Source organism: Lagopus muta, chromosome 1 (assembly GCF_023343835.1).
Source record: "Lagopus muta isolate bLagMut1 chromosome 1, bLagMut1 primary, whole genome shotgun sequence".
Taxonomy (NCBI): Eukaryota; Metazoa; Chordata; class Aves; order Galliformes; family Phasianidae; genus Lagopus; species Lagopus muta.
This window is the reverse complement of record NC_064433.1, coordinates 77,672,263-77,696,018: the sequence shown is the minus strand read 5'-3', so window position 1 is coordinate 77,696,018 and position 23,756 is coordinate 77,672,263. Positions and strand designations below refer to the sequence as shown.

At 40.6% G+C, this 23,756-nt stretch overlaps 1 protein-coding gene across 5 annotated transcripts in view; it reads right to left on the bottom strand.

The window, feature by feature from the left end:
- The window catches only part of FAM131B (family with sequence similarity 131 member B), a 51,729-nt gene that overhangs the window by 7,958 nt on the left and 20,015 nt on the right, over positions 1-23,756 (bottom strand). For 2 of the 5 annotated variants that reach the window (XM_048968763.1, XM_048968728.1), the window contains exons 2-6: positions 5,642-5,751; positions 4,066-4,101; positions 1,528-1,617; positions 732-942; positions 257-400 (exon numbers count right to left, since the gene is read on the bottom strand). In XM_048968763.1, coding sequence (XP_048824720.1) covers positions 257-400; positions 732-942; positions 1,528-1,617; positions 4,066-4,101; positions 5,642-5,695 — 535 coding nt within the window. In that variant the 5' untranslated portion in view covers positions 5,696-5,751. Of the gene's footprint in view, positions 1-256; positions 401-731; positions 943-1,523; positions 1,618-4,065; positions 4,102-5,641; positions 5,752-23,756 lie in introns of all 5 variants that reach the window. The other 3 variants (XM_048968737.1, XM_048968754.1, XM_048968745.1) reach the window with 3 other exon arrangements.

Genomic DNA, 23,756 nt, shown 5'->3' with positions numbered 1-23,756 from the left:
TGAACCTCATTACATCCCCAAAAGACTGCAAGAGTTGGTGGCTTTCCAGTTGTGCCCAACAAGCCAAAGAAACTGGGCTTTGGAGCCTCTCTGTTAATGTTAGATTCCTTGGATAGCAAACAGGTGATGGCTTTCTTTGATTTCAGCCCTGGAATTTGAGGCTACAGTATGAAAAAGGGCAAGTGGAAAGAGAGCAACACAATACCAAGACTGAAAGAGAGGTTTTTCAAGATTAGCAAGAGGTGCTGGAGCTCACCTTGGCTCTCCATTAGTTCCTGATAATTCTCAGAGTAGTTGCCCACTGGATTCTCCTGATTTGAGTTTACACTCACATCCTCACCATCCATGGAGGACCAGGCCATGAGAGTCGCCTCTGATATAGCAAATTGCTCCATCACTCCTGTGCCAAAGGAGACACGGACAGAGAGCAGAAATGTGTGAACATCTTCATCCCTTATCCCCTTTTTAACCGCATCTCCTGGTCCCACTGCTCCATCCTAGTTCTACTTCAGCAATGCCCATCACTCACAGTTGGCTCTTGCCCTCCCCACTTTGCATTCCACTGGGAATATTCTAATCACAGTCTCTCACCTCCATCTGCCATATGAACCACCCAGAGGTTCTCCTGAGTATGTTTATCATGTTTCTTCACGTTATATCAGGGATTCTGCTCTGGAACATCCCAACTAACCCAATTCTCATGCAAAAAAAAAAAAACAAATCAGAGCTACCTGCAAGGAACCGGGCCTCCTTTTCACCATCACTCAGGTCTGAGTAGGCGTCAGCATCTTTGCGTGCCGTCTCGTGCGTATGTTGCTGCTGCTGGCTGTTACCTTTACCCCAACCTTGCCACTCAATCATGTGAGCCACACGGCCTTGGCCCATAGCCGTTGGCTTTGTGACATGGTCCTTCATGCTGCGGGATATCCCTAAGGGACCAGACATTAGAAAACAAGGAAGGGCTATTACACAGTTCCAGAGCTGTCTGCCACGCTGTTTTTCTCTCTTGGAAGTGAGATTTCTCCTCTCCTTTCCTGACTAGGTTCAGGCCTTGGGTTGGGTGGGCTGGGATGTATCCCACCTTTCACTGTTTCCCTCTCCAGGAGAGTTTCTCCACCTTTTCTTGGACTAGTTCTCAGGGGGGAAAGAGAAACCCCAAATATGAAAGGCCATTTCCTTCCTTGCCTAGAATCCATTTAGAACAGAGTTGAGCATGAGTGGTGAAACCTGGAAGTGAACAAACTAAGAAATAGAAAATGGGGTTAAACCCAAGACAGTTTGAGGGAATACAAATGAAGATGTCAGAGCTGGGGTGCATGGTGAGAAGCAAAATTTGCTCTTTGAAAGTGCAACAGCTAAGAGATTTATATATCTAGAACTGTGGTAGTGGAACTACTCTAAGGCCTAGAGTACGCATGAGTCAGAAGAGAGCAGTTGGGAAAGCAACAGGGAGCTATGGGAAGAAGCAGAAAGGCTTGTGGAGAGAAGCTGCCAAAGATAAACCCAAGTTTTAAGGACCTCACCAGAGAAAGATGATTTAGCCAAAGCCCCAATCCCATAAGCATTGGAGTTACGTTTCAGCTTGGGGAGGATGGAGGTTGTATCTTCCATGGAGAGCTGAAAAGAAAGAATATGAAGAAATGATATACAGGAAGGAGAAAATAAAGTGAATGGAAATCAGTTCAACAATTTCAGAAGGTATGAGAAAGATGAAGAGCAGAAGCAAGCAATAAAAAGACAACAAAACAGAGGATGGAAAAATTAGAGGCTATTTAACTAATATTAGATATTGCATAACTGTGGTACTGAATGAGGTAAGGCCAGTGGCAAAGGCAGAATCAGGCTGCGAGAAGCCTCCCTCTGGCTGCTTCCAATCCTCCATGGACATGCTGCCCTGTTCCAGCTCTTTATTTGAAAGGCAATGCATGGTTGATGGACAATTCAGGAAGCTTACAATGGAGAGCCGACAATGTGATAAACAAAACACACAAATATGCATCACATAACAGTTATTATTTCATGCACTGGTTTCAGTATTTACTTCTTCTTGTATACATAGTTTACATAGTCTTAAAAATGAATGTGACTTTATCAGTGTATTCTTCATTCATTCTAGTATAGAAATGAGATCTACAATTTTACTAAATTTCCTTTACTCTCTTCTCTGTGTTCATCATCAGTCTCTGAATAACAAGTACAGGCAGCAGTCACAAATATCACAGAACACAATCTCTCAAGATGAATCCAATAGTCTCCTCTAAAGATGCTGGGCATTGCATTTGAGATTATATTTTCTTAAGGGCTAAACAAGCATTGCTTCTGCTCTTCATTTCAAGTCCATCATGTTCATACTGGGCATCCAAGCACAAATATATTCAAAAGTAGTGACCATGATGGGAAATTTTAAATCCTGACACAAAGCAACTATTCGGTCACAGGCACAGGCCTCAAGAAAACCGAGAGGTGCAGTAAGTAAGCAGTAAAGTACTTAGAGGCAAAGAAAAGTAGTGTAAAGATACTGAACTGCATGTAATCTCTGCCAATTGCCAAGCTAAGAAAGGTAAGTTTCTCTGAAAAGTGAGTGTATATGCAGTAGTTGAGGCATCCTGTAACTTTGCAGCCACATATGTGTGCGTAACACATGAGCTGAAGCTATCAGGAAGTGAAGGAAGAAGAGTAAAAATTGAGAGGTGTAGTGGAGAACGTAGTCCTTGTTTCATGATCCATCTCTTTTGATGGTAAAGCTGGTTAAAGAATGTCAGGCTATGCTAATTCTGGTCATTCTATCCTAGGTTCATTACCTGCCCATTTGTTTCAAAATGAGCCACCTCATGAAAATGAACTAGAATAGAAAGTATCTGCAGGTGGTCTCTACCACTCCAAGGCTGGACAGCTATGGCATGAAGGCAAGAATGAAAAGAAAGAGAGGGAAACTCATAAGCCAGCTTTGACATCAAGGTATACAGAATGTACACAGAATTACACTGAGGAAGAGAAAGAGGCACTTTGAGAAATCAGACTGCCATGGATTCAGAGTGGGTTGGAAAAATCAGAAATTGCAAATAAGGAAATTGTCTTCTATTACCTTTAAGGAAACATGACTATGTGTACCTTGCTTTCAGCTAGGCGGAAGCGCAGTGAGGAAAAATCTGACAAATTTATTCTGGACAGTTGCCGCAATGCACTGCAATTTTCCCACATTTTCTCTAGCTGAGCCTAGGCAAAAGTCCCAAGCTATAAGTGCCACAGTGAATGAGCTGTCAGTAGAATGAGGATTGGTTAAAAAACTACGCCCCCTTGTTATTAAGTGACAAATCACAGAAAACTTTTTAAACTTTTGAAAGCATCAGGATGTTGAAAATGCTTACACTACCAAAAATGCATCCCTAATTCTACCTTTCAGAGTATCAAACTATCAAAGCTAATCTATTTGAACACCTTTTTTAATCTACTAGAGCAGAATATTTTGGTAGCAATAATAAACACTATTCCCTTTTCAGGATGCTGGTTTTATATTAGTGGGGGAAAAAAAAAACACGTTTTTTTATGGTGTAGGTATTAAGAGCAACAGGGAACATATATTATTAAAATGTTTGCTTGTTTCTTCTTCTACTTGTTAACTGAAGTTAACTGGTTCTGACCGTTTTCCTCAGGGGACAGTAAAAATTGCCTTACTTCTGTATACAGCTGAAAATGATAAAATACACTTCCTACAAACCCCTGAAAAAGATCAAATGATGCTCTAATTAAAGACTATGGATTTTTAAAACACGCTAGGTATACTTCCCTTTTTATCTAACAGCATCCAGAAATCTCACACAGAGAACATCAGAAATGACACATATTTGTCTCAAAAGGAGAAAGGCAAGATAATAGCCAGATCTAAATACCTGCCAGACAGCAAAAGCAAACAAAATTTCAGCAGCATCCTGTGAATCTTAAACAACACTCAGAATTTCAGTGGCAGTTAAGACTTTCAAAACATGTTTCCATGTCATGTTTCCATCATCACTGCCACTATATCCTATGACTAGAAATGTGAACAGTAGTATGGCACACACTCACATTGATACCATCCCAGGAGAAATCTGTCCGTGTTTGCTGAAGAAAGCAAAAAAGGACATTGTGTTAGTGAAACAAACAAGCTGCAAATTCTCATGCACCTCTCTAGTAGTTAGTGATAATTAACAGCCTCTATTTTACCTGGGGAATTAAACAATGTGTCTTTCAATCTGGCTTCATTCATAGAATAGAGTCATAGAATCGCTCAGGTTGGGAAAGACCTTAAAGATCACCAAGTCCAACCGCAACCTAACCGTACTACCTTAACAACCTGCTGCTAAATCACATCCTCCAGCACCACATCCAGACTGGTTCCTTGCTGTTGATTGTGGTGTCTGTAGTGCCATGGTGCTTGAAGGTATACAAGTAAATATGATGATAAAGAGTCTAAGGGAGAGAGAAATACAAACACCTTTTGCTAAGACTCCCCTTCTAACTTCTTTGCTAAATAACACAACACTGGCAACCTTGTGTGGGTGGTGCATCCCTCCGAGGCTAACACAAGGAGGAGCCACACTACCTATGTATTTTTAGCATAATATAACAAGTTACAGACTGATTTTCTCCCAAAATTATTTTCTCTTGTGATCTTTCAGTTTGTCCACTCTGATCCAGTTTTCATTTGCAAACCAGATCCATTTTCCTTACCAGTCAGCACAGTAGCAATTCATAGTGCATTTCCCTCAGCTGGGAGGGCTCACATCTCAACATCTTGGTTTTGTGATGTGAGCACGCAGGAAGATTTAGATGAATAAATTTTAGTCACAATAACTATTCCTACAAACATAAATGATCCATGAGATAGAGTTCATGTTCAATGAGTTATAGATCTGTGTTAAACTTCAACTGAGTTTTCCATACAAGGTTATGCCCCACAATTTCTATCAGGATTTCATAAAACTCCCAGTTTCTTAGAGCTGCGTTCCAGTGTAATAAGAAAATAAAATACATACATGCTGGCGCTTCATCACATTATCTAAATTGTATGTTATTTATGAACATTATCTGTGATTTTCAAAATGTTATTTGTTTAAAACAGTTTAATATTTTTACTAATCATGACTGCCTGCCCTGAACCTTACCGAGCTGAAAATTCAGGTATCTAAGCTGCACTAACTCAGAACAGGAAATGAATCAGACATTGAGGTACTAAACGGTAAATCAATTGGCAGTGAATTACTAGTGAATAAATTCCTCAATATCAAAATGGAGACAAACACACTTCTTCAAAACATGGTATGGCTGTAGAGCCATGGTGTTGGGCATTTTAGTAAATCCATCATTCAAGGAATGCAGACCTACAGGCTTGCCACAACTGCCACAGTTTTATTCATATTCTATCTACCCCAGTTGTCAGTGGTTAAAAGTACTTTCATTTGCAACTCTTACTCACTCTAGATAATCTATACAGAATGACTCAACTCTATTCTAAACAAACCAAACAGCATCCTTGGGTGTGTATTAACACTCTTGTCCTCTCCGAGATGATCCCAGTGATGCACAGCACACATTTCTGAACACAGAAGGAACTGAAATTTTTCAATCTCCTTGGATAAGTGTATCTGGGACAAGCACTCACCTCAGTAGAAGGACGATGGAAGCTGCTGCCATGTAGTGAACTGGTGCTGTCCATATTGATTTGGTCCACATCTTTCAGTCCCTTCCAGTCGACTGCAATCACCTCGTTTCCTGTGGGAACACATCAACTCAGGCTTCCAATTGTCTCTACAATGCATTTTAGCATTCTTAAGTCAAGTCAGTTTAGCATACAGGAGAATCACTGACCTTAACACAACAGTAGCCTTAAACCAGACCTGATTTTAATCAGATCGCCTGTACATCATCAACTACTGCATTTCACACAAATGTCCTCATGTGAAGTCAAGTCATTTGCGTCGTTCTTAAGCAGAATGTAAGCTTGGCTAAACCATAGCTCCCCAAAATAAAAGAATCTAGTCATGATGTCTGACTGAGAAATAACCAATTCTTTTTGATATCCTGTTTCATTATTAAGCTTTCGTCACTTAAAAAGGCATTTTTCCTCTCTAGTTTGAATTGGTTTGGCTTCAATTTAGAGGCGCTGTCCCTGCTTTGCCTTTCTCAGCAAGATTAAAGAGTTTTTTAATACCTGTCATTGCATTTCAGAAAAGTTATTCATTCACTTGATTTTCTTCTTGATAAATTAAACAGACTGAGATCCTTAGGCTTCTTATTGTATAGCATCTTTCCACCTCTCTGCATCTTTTTTTAAAAAGACATTTCTTAGTTCTTCAAAACACAGACATGAAAGAGTGCACAGTACTGCAGGACTGCTTGCACCCATTCTGCTGAAGGTAAAAATGACTAACCCCTTGTATCAAAAACTTGCAGCAGAGTCTCACATTCAGCTGTTGGTTCACTGTGATCCCTGTGCTTTCTGCACAGCTTTCTAAGATTTTCAACCATTCAAAGGCAGTCTGTGCTGCCTGATCTTAGAGGCACTTTAATACACCTTAAAAGATCAAATTAAAATAAATATTAATAATATAAAACTAATAAAATTGAAAGAATAAAGACAAAAAAATTACTATAGACTTAATTTTAATATAAGTGAAACTAAATCTGAGTAGTAACACACTTCAAGTAGCCAAGGAAAAAAGATTTCTCCATATGACTGCTCTGTCCATTTGGCTATCCACTGATCTTTTTATTGCACCATCCTTAAACTCTGTTTAAAAATATTTTATTCCCTTATCCATGTCATGGAGTAGAAGACCGTGTTACATTTAAAACTGAGCTTTTGGAAATCTAGAAAGAAAGACAGCTCCTACAATGATAATCGATTCCTGGATCAATTGAGCAATCTCTATTCTATTTAAAATAGATGCCTGTGGATGTGAATGGTGCTATTTTCGACAGCTTTCAACTTTTTTAGTTGATCTTTGCTTGCTTCACCACACATGTATGAAGACCCACTTGCTTGTCCTAGCAGCTCTGGCATGTCTACACTGGTTCGCCACCACCAGATCTTCTGACAGGCAAGAGGTGTTGTGCAATCTCCTTCCCTACACAGGCCTGTAAGAAGCATGGAGAAGCCTGAGGCACACTCATTAGCTAGGTTCAAAATGCAAAAATATTAATTTGGTATGTTAAAAAAGGATAAGCATGGTGAGCCAAAAACCAGCAGAAAGCAAACGTTACTTGATTTAGCAACCACAACACCTCACATCTCATCACTTTCTAATGTGTAAGATCTGTCTTTCTAAGAGAATCAAATCATATTTTCCCCATCACACTCGAATTATGTTTCTCTTTATCAGGATAATTGGAATTGAGTGCTTTAATAGTATCCCCCATGTGCTACTGACTAGGCTGAACAAAGCAGAAGCTATTCAGAAAACTTAAAAGAAAAAAACATTCCTGTACCGTCTGCTACAAAGCTGTGCATCAGAGGTCAGACCCAAACAGATTTCAGGAGGAGGCAGGATTTGGCTATAATGAGCACAACTACCCTTCAATGCTGTGATCACCTTGACTAATTTTCCTAGCAAGTACATGCATGTATTTGTCCTTACTGAGTTCCCTTACTTATTTCTAATTGCAATTACTATTAACCATGATCAATTCATGTGCTACAACTGTACAATTTTGTGTTAAATCCTGATCAGTTTATTTAGCTTCAGACTGCAGGCATACTTCTTTGTAGGGCATGTTAGATTGTGTGATAAAAGCCCACCTGCACACCCACAAAGGAGCACAGAGAGACAAGGTCAGAACAGAGAGCCCAAATAGAGCGCCTGAACGTTACTGAAAATGAAGTTGGACTTGTTGGTGAGGGATCTGTACCAGCATTTGGCTGGGGCTGCAGCCTTGAAGGCTTATATGTCTGGGTGCCAGCAACTGTAGATACCAGGATCCAGACACAGCCACTGCACAGACTGTGCAGCCCAGCTGAACGTGGGCAGGAGGAGCTGAGGAATCAACAGAGGTGCGTGAGAGTCTGACAGCGGAGTCAGGAGTAGGAGTGAGAGCCCACCTCTGCTTGCTGGGACCAGGTTGCCTCTTCTTGTGGAGGCAGATTGCTTCTTTGCTCCATCAGCACCCTGTCTGTCACACAGAAGGGGAGGCTTGGGGCTGTCCTGCTGCAGAGATGATGTACGCAGTCAGCGATGCTGGAGAAGCAGGAGACACTACCACTACGGAGCAAAAGGCAGCAATGCAAAAGCCTTCATTACAGGCTTTAAACAGCAGTGCCAAGGCTGTTTTATCTCCATTTATCCTCAGTCTCATTCCTGTACGTTCAGCTGTTGTTGAGTATAGTGCTGCGGTGCGACTGCAAATCTCGACATCCTGGCATACAGCTCAAAACGGGCTGCAGTGCTGTTCTGAAAATGTACCACAAAGAGACCTCAAACACAGAGAGACCAACCTCAGGGAGTCAGGTGCTCAGTAGATGTGACTTAACGGTCTCAAAGTTTGGCACAGACACTCAATTTTTTTATCTCAGTATTGCTAACACACTGATAGTTTCCATGAAGTGTTAGACTGTGGAAAATATCATTCTGGCAGATGGTGGCATCAAGTAGTTGAACTGAATTATCATCAAACTATTGTTTGTCTCAAAGTCCATGCTTGCTCTGTAGTAGTAGAAGTAAAAGCCCATAAAATGTATTTATAGATTGAATAATTATTGAAAATTCTTGGTCCAAACAGTTTCACAGATGCTAAGAAAGATTTTAGGAGAGAACACCTCTTTAATATCTACAAAATGTTTTGCAAGGCAAAAATATATAAATATCTGCTCAAGTGTTACAACATCACACACTGTGGTAGAAAAGGAAATCTCTGGACTCTAATTGGTGTTGAGCCTGGGGCAATGTTACTTCCACTTACTGAAAGTAGGAAAAGTTTAGCAGTGGGTTTTTTTTTCAATTCTGCTAGAAACAGCCAGAGCAACATTAATACATAGACATGAAAAATCAAGTTCTGCTCTGACAGATGGAAGGAAAGAAACAGAAAATCTGGAAGAGACATGGACAGCAAAGTAGGAAAAGGGAAACTAAAAGTAGCACATTATAATGAGTACGGTTTTTATCTGACCTCATCAACATCTTTCTCCCTTCAATTAGTACGTTTCTCTGTTGTAACAGTGCTTTTCTTCTCCAAAATATTTCCTTTTCTCTTACCCACCTTCCATTTCATCTTAATGTCTAATTCATTTGTAAACCCATCACCAGTCACCTCTACAGACACAATTTGCTTCTCTTCACGTAGAGCTGATGAACGTTTTTAAGTATAAAGGGGTCTCAAAGCTAATTTTTAAAGTGGGATTTTTACAAACACATGCAACTGATTTCTTGTGAAAACGTCCTGAAGGAAGGTAAAGCAACATAATACAGTTTCTGAGGGCTTTTTTTTTTTTTTTGTACCATCCACATAGAAAGCACAGAGAGGGATTTTGTATTTCCTTGCACATTTTAAAGATCTTTTTTTTTTTTAACTTCTTTTCAATTTTTATAACATCATAAATTCCATCACCTTCTAAGACACAATAGATGACTGATGAACGAGCAGGAAGCTAACTATATGAAACAGTGAGACAAAACCAACACAGCTGAACTTTATAAATATATTAAGCCACACTGTTTACAAATCATAGCTCCTATGTATTTTTAACACAAATTTAATGGAAAAAACTCTGGCAGACACTTATCAGAAAAAGATGTATCCATGACAACTGAAGAAATGTTTCTACTCTAAGTCCTTAGGGGGGAAGATATCCCTCTAGTCTTTATACTATTGGTTAGGTAAAAATCAAGAACCAGTTTTAAGTCAGGCCTTTCAAAATAAGAAATATGAAAAAAAAAAATACGGAAAACATATGAAAAAGAGTTGGGGAAGGAGAATATCAGGACATGTTTCATCATGTTGTTTTTTTTTTGTTTTTTTTTAATATGGTAACTGTCATCTCAAATATTAGAAAATGTGCGCATTAGGATTCTCAAGAAATATGAAATAGTGACCATCTTTATGAACACACTGGAAAACTCCAGGAGTCCATCTGCATGTCAATATCCCACCCTGCTAATCTGATTTATTTATTTATTTATTTATTTATGGTAATTTTAGAGCTCATTTTGGTGCATAGTTTGGAATTCTACAGAGATGAAAAATTTTCAGGGTGCATTTTCAGTTTCTTTCAATTTCTGCAATAATAGGAAGTTCACCTAGCTTTAAATGACTTATCTGTCATAATGTTAACAAGTCCATCTTTTCTGGGTTTCTGCTTGATATTCTCTCAGTTTTACTTCACTGATACTGTATGTGTGCCTGTATTCTGTTCATTTAACAAGGTACTTGCTTGAATCAGGCATCTGCATCTATGCAAAAGCCTTTAATAAACTGTTTTGTTGCAACTTCTGTGATGGATGCTCAAGATCTTCTTTAATCTGTCTCCTATATTTTGTTTTGTACTAAATAGGACACAACAGTTTTAGAGTCCTAAATGCTTTTTTCTTCCAACATGCTGGTTATGAAGATGCATGTCCTATACCAAACATGATTTGTGTCAATTGCTTTCTGATGTGTTATGTCAATTAACATAAGAAGAAACTTAATAATTAAACTGAATTTTCAGCACTGTTATTATCCACTGTCAGCAAACTGCCCCCTCTTTCTTGAGTTTTACTTTCTTCAGAGAGCAGAAACATTATCATTCTATATTGGTAGGCATTGTTAATGTTGGTAAATGGTAAATTATTCTTTTCCATTCCCTTATTTTCCCTGAATAACTAAGAAAACAACAAATGTAATTGCAGTAATTATGAGCAGCCTTTGGTTCTTTCCAAGATACCAATTTTCATGATACTCATGGGATTGTAATATCTTTGTCAAACAGAACATCATCACAATCTATCAAATACGGTTGAAATGAATGAAGTGGAAGCTACTGGGAAGGGCCAGTAGATGGGTAGATAGTATAGCTTCAAAGAAATCTTTTTCATTCCTACTTGCTTTCCAGAAAGCCACTCAGAGATAGCTAAATGCTGAGGAAAAGAATAAGCCTCTGTGTCAGGTGAAGCATCCCAGAGATGAACCTGAGATGAAAGCATTCAAATTCTCCTACGTCACGACCAAAAATCAACCTGAGTTATTTGTATGATTGTTTGAACGTGGATAAGAAAACAGAAATTAGTTAGCTACTGTTTGCTTTTTCAGAGTGTAACTAGAAACTGAACCACTTGCAGCATATGAATAGAAAAATGCCTGTTTTCATGGATGAAAGAGAGCTAAAGTGCCCATCAGGACATCTTGGTCTCCACAAAATAGATGCCTTGGAAATTTCTGGCCAAAAACGAAAACACCTATATTTCTGATATAGCTATAAGATTAGGAATCAGGCATGCAGTTATCAGGCTCTCTTGTTTGGATTTAGGCAATTTAAATTATTTCCAAGATCTATTTCTCTGGCCCATGGCTATTCTAACACTTTCTACAGGTAGATCTCTTTTTAGAGCTGTTTAGGATATAACGGAGGATATATTAATGAACAAAATGAATAGACAACATTTTCCTTCTTGACTAGAAATGCTTTCAAACCAGTGCTAAAGGTTACTGCACATCATGTCCTTGCAACTAAAAAGAGCTGAACATAGAGTCTAATGTTAGACACGTATAGTTCTGTTCTGAGAAGCAGTCATGTCACTTAAGCCAAGGAAAAACTGCAAAATGAAACACATCCAATTAACGCAACAGCAACAAAAAATCTCAAAGCCCTGTCTGTCTCATTTGCAGAACAAGTATCAGTCAGCATGAACAGAAGCAATGGATTTATCCTCATTCTTCAGTGCTTCTCTGAAGTGCAAAGAATGTGTCCCCAGGGGCCTCATTCAGCACAGTAAGTATGGAAACATCAATATGAACTGAGGTAGCAGCCGTTTTTTGTGGGCCTGTAGCCAACATTGCAGAAGCAATATGCAGCAGGCAACTTCATGTTTTGCTCTCTCTATGTATTTAAATTTTAATCTCTGAGGCAAACACATCACATGCACACTGTCTTAGAGCACAGGAATATCATTAGTTGTAATATCTATGTCTTGTAGTTTCATCTTTACCAATGAGAAAGAAGGACCATACCAGCTATTCCGCAGGAGTCAACCAGCAGATTGCATTGCACCTTTCCCCCACACTCCTTTCCCTGTGTTTGGAGCAGGAAGAGAAAGGCATCGCTACCACCTCCTGCTTGCATCAGATCAGCCCATTACTGCCCACTGCTGTTCCCCAGCCAGCAAGATGGGAGGGACATAGGGAAGGGATAGCACAGAGCTTTTCTGCTACCCTGCTATCCTCTTTACCCTTTTCCTCCCTCACTCTAATGTGACTATATACGTATGAAAAACACATACAGAACAACCACCTACCCTTTCTTTTCCCATATGCTCTCTCTTTCACACCATGCCCCTCCTCCGGCTCCTCAGCACCTCCCAGTATTATGGTCTGTTTTCTGACCCTGCCAGTCACTAGGCCAGCCCTACTCCACACCCTGCCCCCCAGCACTGCCTGTGGAGCCCAGGTCTTTCCCCTCTTTCAACCTTCCTGCAGACTTTCAGACCATCTCCCAAGCATTGCTGCAGACAAACACCCAGATTCCCATCCCCACTGTCCCACCTGTGTGAAGATGTGACAGACTGAGGAAGGGTCTCTGTTGACATCAAGGGCTCTCCCAGACCTTTTCTTTCCCTCAGCCTGTGGGGTGGGCAACACCACTGCCAAGGTGATGTCAGCAAGCCAAGGGGGGAATCCAATACTGCATCTTCAAGCCCACTGTATTCTCCAGACAGCAAGCTGAGTTGGAGGAAGAAGCAAAACAAGAGTTTGCTCAAAACACCAGCCCATAAGGGAAGTACATACTCTCTGCCAAAGTCCCCATCAACCGCTCCATTTCAGAACAACAACACCGGTCAGAGCCCATTCCTTCTACAGCCAGGAGGCATAGAGACTGCTACTTCTCTCTCACCACATTCCTCCTCAAAACCAAAGTGTGGGAGTTGCCAGTAGCAATGATGTCTTATGATATGACAATGGCCACCAAACCATAGCAGGTTTTCTTCCTGCCAACACAAGTCACTCCATAGCAGGCAACAGGCAAAAGACTTGCTGCAGGCTCTACTTGACAAAAAATCAAGTCTCTAAATTCTGAGTGTAAGGGTGGTGCTATCTAACTCCTGCCTCCGGACTTCTCCAAATGCTGTTTTCCCCATCTTTCCTCATCCTCCCCTTGCTTTCCATGGTGAAGTTGGCATTTCCCATTAGCCCTCTACTGCAGGGCTGCAAAGGACATCATTCTGCAACAGGAATCTTGTACATCCAGAACTCCTCAAGGGACATACCGGACTTTCACAGCTTCTGAATTGAACACTTCTGAATTGGCTGCTTTCTGGTCCAGGAAAAGGTCACTGGAGAACAGAGACTGGAAGTATTAACAATATAAACAGACACCCAGTCCAGAGAAGACAGTTCTCATGCCTCCTTCCTGTGTGCATTAATGTCTGAAGACTCAAACTCATCCCAGGGTCTGTCAGTGAAGTGGACAGATAAGGAAAGCATTATCTGTGGGCCCAACACCCATCCCTAGAGAGGAAACACACTTCCTCTATATCCCTAGAGGCCACTGCAGTCCACGTCTGGACCCTCAAAGACAACCAAGAGGGCAGGGCGGGCCACAGCTGGGCAAGGGAAACATGGCCAGTGCTGTTGTTCCTCCATGAAGATCTCAGCTATGGCATCTCAGAATGGTTCTCCCCATCTTTGCATCTTCAGCCACTCCAGTCAGCGCTGAATCTAATATCCATGGCCAGTGGGGGAACAAGCTACTGTCTTTGATACCTGCCAAAGACTAATTGTTCTGGTAAGAAGATACAGTTGACTCTTACCATGGAAGACTACAACCTCATCTTCATCAGAGAGGGCCCTATTCAAGGAAGTAAGGGGACCAAGGAAGCTAAATGCTTCCCTGTACTCTGGGAACAACATTTCTGTCCACACAACTAGCAGGTATACAGCACTGCTGGTACCACTAGCAACACCACTACTGGACAGCAAGTTCCTCAGCTTTCTTACCTCCTTCTCTCAGCATAAAATCCTATCATGAAACTCTATGGAATGGAGAGATAATCTCCAGTAGGGGCTGGTTGCCCTCCTTACATGGAACAGGGGGGTTTTCCATTGTGTTCTTGCAAGAGACTTTTGCTGATTTAACTGTCAAGCTAAATTGCTGCAGAGATAGAAAAGCATGTGACACAAAGATAAAGATTCTTGTCGTTACCTTTGGTAGAACAGTAACCTTGTTTACCTTGGAAATACAACCCAACAAGCTCAAAGTCACTGAGGTTATGGCTGTCATTTGATACATCGTGTAGAATTCCCTATGTAGAATGGGAATCAGTAACCTAGTTGATGTCCATACCATGATATCAGGCTCAGAACATTATAATTCCACTCACTGATATGTGCCTTCCTTGGTTGTCTGGTTCCTCCCAAGTGCTACTGTTGAACAGAGACTCAACAATAGACCATTGAAAGCACACCACACCCTGGAGCAAACTCCACATTTCTCACTATGCTTCCTCTATCTCAATCTCAGTAGTTGAGTATAAACTATTCCTGGCTGAGCTGCAACTATTTCACACAACCACACGTTCTAGAATTATTTCTCTCACATCATCATCCATGGTGACTGCCATCACCTCCTGCAGGATGACACTATCCTATCAACATTTTAACAATCTGATGAAGAATATAATCTGTATAGCAGTCTCCCAGGAGCTCTGGATCAATACATTAGAGAAGAGGTATGTACTTCCCTTGGCCCAAATGTGCTAGAAATTAAAGCAGGAAGCTGTGTGCCAAGCTCTCCTACAACTACATGAAAGCAACAAGGCAGTGCAGGAATTTGCCAGAAATGCTTAATTGAGGATATTCACAGGCCGCAAAAGCAGGCTGCCCCTTAGGAATTCAGTGGGTTCACATGCAGACAGTCATACTGGCCCTGGAAGAACTTTAGGACCAACACACCATTGTCTGGTTGCAGACCAAACTTCTTTGGGAGATGAATAATAGCACTTGCTTTGGTAAGAAGTACAAAACACAGTTTGCATCTTTGCAAGGGGTACTGCTCCTCAAAGAGGTCCAGAGCAGATGCAAGAAGGTGGAAGGATTTTATCTGCAGCCCACTTTCTACATTTGCCATGCTGTGAGGGAAAATACTCAGTGACTGACCAAGACTTCCTGGAGCTCCTTCTCACTGTGGCTGCAATCTCAGACACCCTCCACCACATGTTCAGTAGAAAAACTTAAGGTTCTGCAAGACCACACAGGCTGAGCCTCCTGAGGGAGATTTTTCCTTCTGTTGCCAGAGACATATGAGAGTTCTTCTGACAAAAAAAAACCAACAAACTCTAGACCACTGCAAACTGAGGAAAGGCTGCAAAGCATCAAACCTTAGCAAGCACATAATGTAGCTGAATCTATAATGTAGCTGAAGTATGTGCTGGGTCCACCCAAATTAGAGCTACATGATACCAGTACAGAGTAATGAAACTGTACCTGATCCAAGACCACACTGAGACAATCTGCCATTCACTTTATTTGCCTCCTGGTCCCCCAAACAGAAGGAAGTATTTAACAGAATAGGTCACGGCTTTTTTATGGGGACTCTGAAGGCATTCAGTTTCAACTCCTGCTTCACAAAGTTTCTCCAGCAGCTGCGTACGTCCACAGCGAGCTTGCTCAACAGGGTCCTTTTGGCTTCAGATGGGGAGTGAGTCAGGGCTGCCCCTGACTCCAGCCATAACCACTCTACCACCACAGAGTCCTTCTTTATATTCTCTTAGAGCATGATGGACCTGGTGTTCAGAGAACTAAACTTGTGGGTGGTCTCGTAAGTATACATTACTGACATGTCTGGTTTCTAAAAGATGTGGCACAGATGGGTCTACCAAATACTGTATGTAGCACCTTCTTCTGCCCAAATAAAATGGATCAAGAGGTCTGTCCTGGGAAATGCTTACACGGGCTGCTAGCAAACTCGTGGCTGCACTCCACCAGTACCAGTAGGGTACACATCTCTTGCTCTGAGAGTCTACCCCTCTGCTATCAGCCACCTTCTAGCTACTAGTTGGAAAGAGAGGACGGTCAAGGCATCTTGAGTGGCTGCAGAAGTGGGCAGAACATATGCAGTAACGTCTTCTTCAGGTAAGTTCTTGGTCATCCATCAGTGAATACTGACCATGCCTCAGCACTGCATCAAAACCCTGTACTTTACCCATGCAACACTGACCAGCCTCTGAGAGAAACTGCTGGAGTTCTGAACACACTCTTGCATAGCTTAGGCAGTCCAAGCTGGATTGTGCTGGCATTTGCCTTTCTCCAACTCTTCTGAAATGCCTACACGCCTAGCACAAGAAGCCTTCTGCAGGATTTTCTCCTACTTTTGCTTTTTCACAGAGCCCTCCTCAGAACCCAGAAGCTCTGTGGTGCAATCACATCTCTCATGATCACCAACAAAGGGAAATGTCTTTTGAGCCCCTGCTGCATAAAACCGACCTCTTGAGCAGGCAGTAACCTTCTCACTGCATGGAAGGATGGCCCCTGCGACATTACCAGAACTGTGGACCACTGGCTGTATGGTCAGTCAACCCTACATCACTTGCCTGGTGTACTCAGATTACACCACTTCTCCTACCCAGTGGGCAAGTCCCACAGCAGTTTAGATCCCTCCAACACTTAAGTCCATGGAGGTCCTCCTAAGGCCTTGGACTGTGACTCCCTGTTCAACCTACACGCCACTCTGGCAAGCTTTGAACAACCAGTTGACCATGCCTGAGAACACTTCTTCACATTCGTGCATGAACTGAACAGCTCTACTTCCTCACCATCACATCCTCACCATCATATCCAAACCAGATATACAGTTGTAGAACCACTCATTGTCAGGAGAGGATGAGGAACCCTGCTGGCCAGTTTCTACTCTCTGCTAGTCGTCCAGCCCACGTAGAACATCTGATGAAAGATCTTACATGACGGAGATAACACAAGTTTATAAGTTTGTTCACAGGATCCCCTGACTCATATCTCTTCTGCAATGACAGTCTGACTTCTCCAGAATATTTTATTTAGATTTTGGCTGCTCTTCTTACCAACTTACTTGTACAGCTCCCACCACAAGCCATGTTTAATTCTGATCCTTTTTACTTTTTTTTTTCGTTTCACATTTATTAACATTTATTAGCTTGCCTGGTATGCCTATCTCTTTTACTTGCCCACAGTTTCTTACATCTTACAATTAGTTTAAAAACTGACTTCACGTTACCTACCTTCCAATCTCACAGTACCAAAGTAATTGTAACAGTACATAACACAATCAGTAGTTCAACTTTTTCAGCCTCAGGTTCCTCCAGAAGTCTTGCACAAATACCACTTAATGATATTTTATTTTTTTGCCTACCTACTTTACAACATCATGTACTGAGGCTTCAATCTGAAGCTGAGCTTGTGATGCATCTTTAGCATGGGAAAGTTCCAGCGGATAAACTTTCACAAATTCCACCACAACAAGGAGATGCAAATAAATATTATTTAATGGCCTGAGGATTTTTTTTTTCTTTTTTTAAATTATTATCTGTTTGCTTGCCTGCTTGTTTTCTGCTATGGTCTTAAACTCTCTCAGTAAACTACAGCCTCTGTAGTATTAACATTATGCACTAAATTCTGATCATTGCACAATGCAAATTATTTGATTTTTTCAGTCCCTTTGACTGGTTCTTGGAGCAAATGTTTTAACTCTTACATCACACTCAACTTATACCTTAGACATAGAGTTAACTGAAGCCCACTGAGTTTCCTGCCTTCACTGTCTTTCAGTCTTTCTGTGGCTGTCACTGTCACTTGTCACCAAATTGTCTAGTGAAAGTAAAAATGGTCAATAACTCCATAATAATATAATCCCTAGAACTTATTTTCCCTATTTAGGTCTGGAACATCAATCCACATGAACATTTGGATCACCATACTATTTTTCCACTTCTGTTAAGAATTTCTGCAGTGACATTTTCCCCATGAACTGTGTCTGATCAGCATCCAAACAAACAAACACATCCTCCCAGGATACAGAGACTGTTCCCTTTTACAAATCTAGTACGCTCCTGGATTTGAGAACTTGCAGCTTAAACTCACAAAGAAACATCTCAGTTATCCAATCCCATCTTCTTAAAACAGCTGAGGCTAGAAATATTCCATTCTTTAGTTATATTTTCCATTGCTGCACTTGAAATACATTTTTATTTTTTTAAATATTGCCTTTTACATATTCAGATGACTGAGAACTCAGTATAATTCTTGGTAAATTATTCCAATAGTTAAGAATTTTCACTATTTGATTGTTTGCCTTAATTCCAGTCCAAACATGTCAGCCATCTTTCCGCTGATCTTAACTGTTTTCTGCCAGGTTGAAAACACAGATTGTTTTGACGCTTTTTCTTCACTCAAGTACTTAAAAACTGTCACCAAGTCACCACTGTAAGATTTGGTTCATGGTTCACATAGTTATTTTCTAAATATTCTCCTGTCCTGCAGCACTTTCTGAAATGAGAATAATATAATTAGACAAAGATTTTTCTATTATTTTTTTCCCCACAAACACCAAATACAGAGGAAATACAATCTTCCCTCTTCACTTCAATATCCAGCTCTTCATAGATCAAAGAACCACAGCTTCTTTGGCTGTAGGATCACAACAGAAGCTATTGATCCACTGATTATCTGTTCAGACATCTCTAATCTTTTTCAATGTGACTGCTTTCTATTATAGAGCTCTGGTCCTGTACCTGCTGTTCACATTCTTTCATTAGATATATGAGTTGACATTTAGTTAGTTTAAAATACACACTGTTATTCAAGATTCAGTAATCCAAATTAATTAAACTGTTCCACTTCAGTAATTTATCTTTTTCATTTGTATTTTTGTTTTTAGTACTTCATTCAATCTTTCTTTCCACAAACTTTATCAATATTTTAGATTTCCATGCTATACCACAGGTACTGACACCTATATTGAAAAATATGGAATCACATAAGAAACACGAACGTTCCAAACATTATTCTATCGTTGTTGCTATTCTGATGCACTTAAAATGTACTATATTCGTATAATAATAGTAAAAGAATAAGTACTCAATTTTTTGCTAACTGACCAGTGTTTTATATAATTTATATATCTTTTTTTATTTAAACCTATTCCCAAAATTATAGGTGAAGTTATTTCCATCACTGGCATTCTTGACTGCATGGAGTCTCACTGATGTCACGATATGAAGTTAGCTTGCTGAGATCTGTTATGAATAAACCCACTCTTGACTGGCATTTTATGCTTCTAATAAGTAAGTACCCAAGTCATCTCACAAAACTTTTAAAGCTTTGATAAAACCCAACTTTCCACCCCCGGATTTTCCTTAGTATTTCAAGATTTACTGGGGAAAAAACTCAACAACCTACAGCTTTGAATTTTTGCCCAACTGTTGAAATGCTCTTCAGTGCAAGTTCTCTAAAACTGGCTATTTTAAGAACCAGTCTGACATTATCGTTGTTTGCTGTTGGAAAACATATTAAATGAGATGAAAGTATTCTTCTCTACATCCCCCCAAGAAAACAGGCCAAAAATACGTTCATTTTCTCTGCTTCAATGTACATCATTCTATAGAAGCCATTGACTCCCAGCTCTCAAATAACTACATGTAAGAATTTGCAGACTCAGTATGCTTTCCTGCATTATATCCCTCAAAATCACATCAGCAGTGCTGTCCACAAAATAAAAGTCTCTGGGCAATCAGCAACATGCTCAAAACAGCTGTCCTGCACTAATGACCTTCTCTAATACACTTAGCTTGGACTTGTTTTTTAGTACAGTTTCCTTAGAAAACTAGTCTTACACAACTGGGCTATTTGTTAGCTCTCTCCCTGCAACAACTTTGAAATCATAAACTTATTTCAATAAACCTGACAAGAGAGAAAGAGAGAGAGGTCTCAAAGATGATCAGTTTGTAGACACTTCATGATAACTGGTCGCAAGGTCAGTGACAGGGTCTCCATTCAGACTCTTATTGGCAGAAATAAGGTCTTATCCCAGAGCTCTTTGGCTGATTTTTCAAAGTGATCAGATAGAGAGCAGCTCAAAAGAAGAAAAGTCCAGACTAGAAAGAAATAGGAGCTATTGCTTTATTAAGAGAGACCAAGCATAAAGCAGTCTGGTAGGAAAGGTGTACCTTCATCCCTTTTTTTACTTTTCTACCTCCCAGCTAAGAGAGAAACAAGATATCCAGATGCCCTTCTTCAAGTATGCACACCCTTTTCAACATAGGTAGAAACAGAGGTTTCTACAGGGTCCTATGCATTTCTCCTTTCCACCTATGTGCATGCAAGTAAACAAATAAATCCCTAATGCCATGACTCAGTTTCCTTTCTCATCACCTTCTCCACTCCTAAACTTCTCCCTCCCAATTCTTACCACTGCCACAGTTACACATTGAGAGGGAAAGGAGGAACCAGACAGTGCATCTCCTTGATACGTACTGCATATACTATACTTGCCACAACAGATCTCAATCCATACAACCTTCAGATCTTTTGTGGAGATGAATAAAGAGAAAAAGGAAGGGGGTGTACACTGAGTCTCCCAGGTGCTTACCCTGCTCTTTTCAGTCTCCTATCATGCTCCCATTCTGCTGAATCTGAAGTAGATGAACTGGAAGCGAGTGGTCTTTGGCTCCATCTCTCCTTCTGTCGATGCTGTGAGCCATCAATACACTTTGTGCAGTGCAGCCAGTGAAAGAGCAACACAGAAAGTACGGGCTCCTCCAACCTTACTAGCATCTGCATTGCTTCTCTCGCTAACTGTATAGTGACCATTCTGTTATGAAGTCCAGCAAATCTGCTAGCTAGATTCAGCAGATCATATTTGACCCAATAAGTGACAAATGAAGAGAACTGCCTTTTCCAATCTGCAACCCAGTGACTACTGCTGTGCATGAACATACACCAGCTAACATATGAGCTAGTTTTTCCACAATTACCAAGTTAAGCAGACATGGAGAGGATTTCAACTGACAGCTAGAGTTCTTACAGTGAGGTGATATAGTCTGTGGAATATGGCATTCCAAGTAGTTAAAGTGATGGACAGAAGAAAAGTAGGAGTGTACTAACGGCGCAGAAACTTGCAGTCCTCTGACAGCACATGACTGAAGTACTGGGTAAATCTGATTCAAAAAGTCAGCCACTTCAGGCTTCGGGTTCTAAACACAGGATCACAGGGTAATTCAAGCTGGAAGGCACCTCTTGAGTTCCAAACTCAACTCAGAGTCATCTGTGAAGTTAGATCAAGTTTCTCAGGACTTTAGCTTGTCTGGTCTTAAACAGACAAAGAACGGACACTGTGCAACCTCACTGGGAAAACTGTTCCAGTGATTGACAATTCTCATGGTCATAAAGGTTTTCTGGTACCTAGTGCAAACATTTCTGTTTTCTCTTCCCTCATACTTCAAAAGTACTACTAATTTCTTGGAATATTTTTTCCAAGATTTCATTTCCCTTCATAAAATGTGTTTGCTGCTGGCTTTTGCGTAAAGAAATCAGGGACATCACTGGGAAAAAAAGCCTTGAGTTTGACATTCATTTAAATCTATTTGAAGAATTAAAGAGAGATCACACTAGTCAGAACAATCAATTCCATATGTCTAAGCTATGGTCAAAGGTACACTTGCAATGCATTCAGAATGGAATACATGCAGATATGTAGGCAGGCCTGAAATACCTTGAATTTGGATAATTCCATTACAGAAAATAATCAAGCTGATCTTTGCATGTGGTTGGCACTCGAGTATCTACAGGTTTCCAACTGGATATTGCAGCCTTAAATGTCCAGTAACCTCAGTGATGAAAGCCCCCTTTACATTCACTGAAATTAAGTGCAGCTATCATGAGAGGCACTGGGCAGTGAGGAAATGTGATGGAATGAGTGATTATCACCAATAAACAGACCTGACCTGTAGCTGTTATCAGAGGCAGAAGTGAGCTCTGATGCTGAAAGGGCTCTGGGTTGTTGTGTAACTGATATAACACCATGAAACAGAAAACACGTATGACACTGAGATATGAGTGGGAGCATCCATGGAGAAGGTGACTGGATATCCACTCAGTCCTTTAAGATCACCTTTCAATTTTCTCATACTCAAAGAAATACAAGCCTAATCACTGCCACTGTGATTTCTGGTATCTCCTATAGGACTGAAAGATGTAATATGATTTCGTTTCAGTCTTACACATACGGAGCTGCTCTGCTATGTTCCTCTCCATTACTTTCCCCAGGGAGAAATAACTGGAAATTTTATACTTAGGAAAGAAAATGTGAAGTTGAGGAAAGAAAATGTGAAGTTGAACATCACCAAACGTGCAGACTATGACTTCTAACTAGATCATAGGAAAATGTCCCTGGGGGAGATGGAGAAATCACGTGGTTTGCTTAAAATTGGAATGGAAAAAGGCCCAGAGCAAGCTCAGGGCACAATCCTGCATTGGTCCCTGTGTGGTGACTAAACTAAATGTGACTGATTGTGATCTTTCTAGCACTGATTAAACCCCTCAAATTCTGCATTCAAAATCTGCTACATGCAAATTCCAAGGTAGAAACAACAGAAGCATAGCATCCTCCTATCTCTGGCTTCCTCTTGAAAAGGCAACACAGAGCCTGTATATTAAACATTCTGCAGAAATCTAACCAGTACACCACACAGCAAGAAGTTCTACTCACAATAGGGTATTCATTTCCAACCCTAGAGCTCAAACCTAGCACTTAAATACATTGCAAAACAGGGAATACAACCAATAACTCCACAAAGGCTGAAATGAAAAATCTAGGCTGTCCAATGAGAATTGTTCTGAGCAAGCCCAAGCAAAATTAAAAGATCCAACCTGCACCCAGTTCAGCCTCTAGTACTGCAAAGAGATGCATATGAATGTAAATCTATGACCTACATGTATGAATGATACTTGCAACACATTAGTTATACTGGCTTTTTGTAACACAGACACCAGGTCAGAGATCATAAAAATCCTACCATGCATAGGAACAATTAGCTTCATGGTTAAGCAAGAAAGCTTTGTGGCATTCTTAAGTCCACAGTGGTTGCTACCAGATGCACGTTTACTATTTATCTGAATAGTGTTGTGGTGAGAGGGACCAAAAATTAATGCTATCGTAACAACACACCCTGTTAAAAGTGGTATAGGACATTTGTCAGACAGTGGGAAAATAATGTCCTTGACAGCGTGTGTATATAAAACACATGGGAAGGGCAGGAAAAGAGGCAATGCATGTTTTGATGTGCTGCAGCACACAGACCTGTGTGAGTTTAAAGAATCTCAAAAGAGGTATTGCAGTGATCTTTGCCATGCAAACATTCCAGAAAACATAAAAGATTTCTTTAGGTCACAAGGCCATCTGCGGCCAGTTAAGAAAGAAAGACCAGTTGTGGGAATTAAAGCCTAAGGCAGACATTGGAGGCTGCAGTGTAAAGTTTGTTTCTGCATGAGTATATGCTTATGCTCACAAAGGGCTTTCTCACTAATTCAAGAGGTGTCACAGCAGCAGACTTTGATGTAGCCACTCA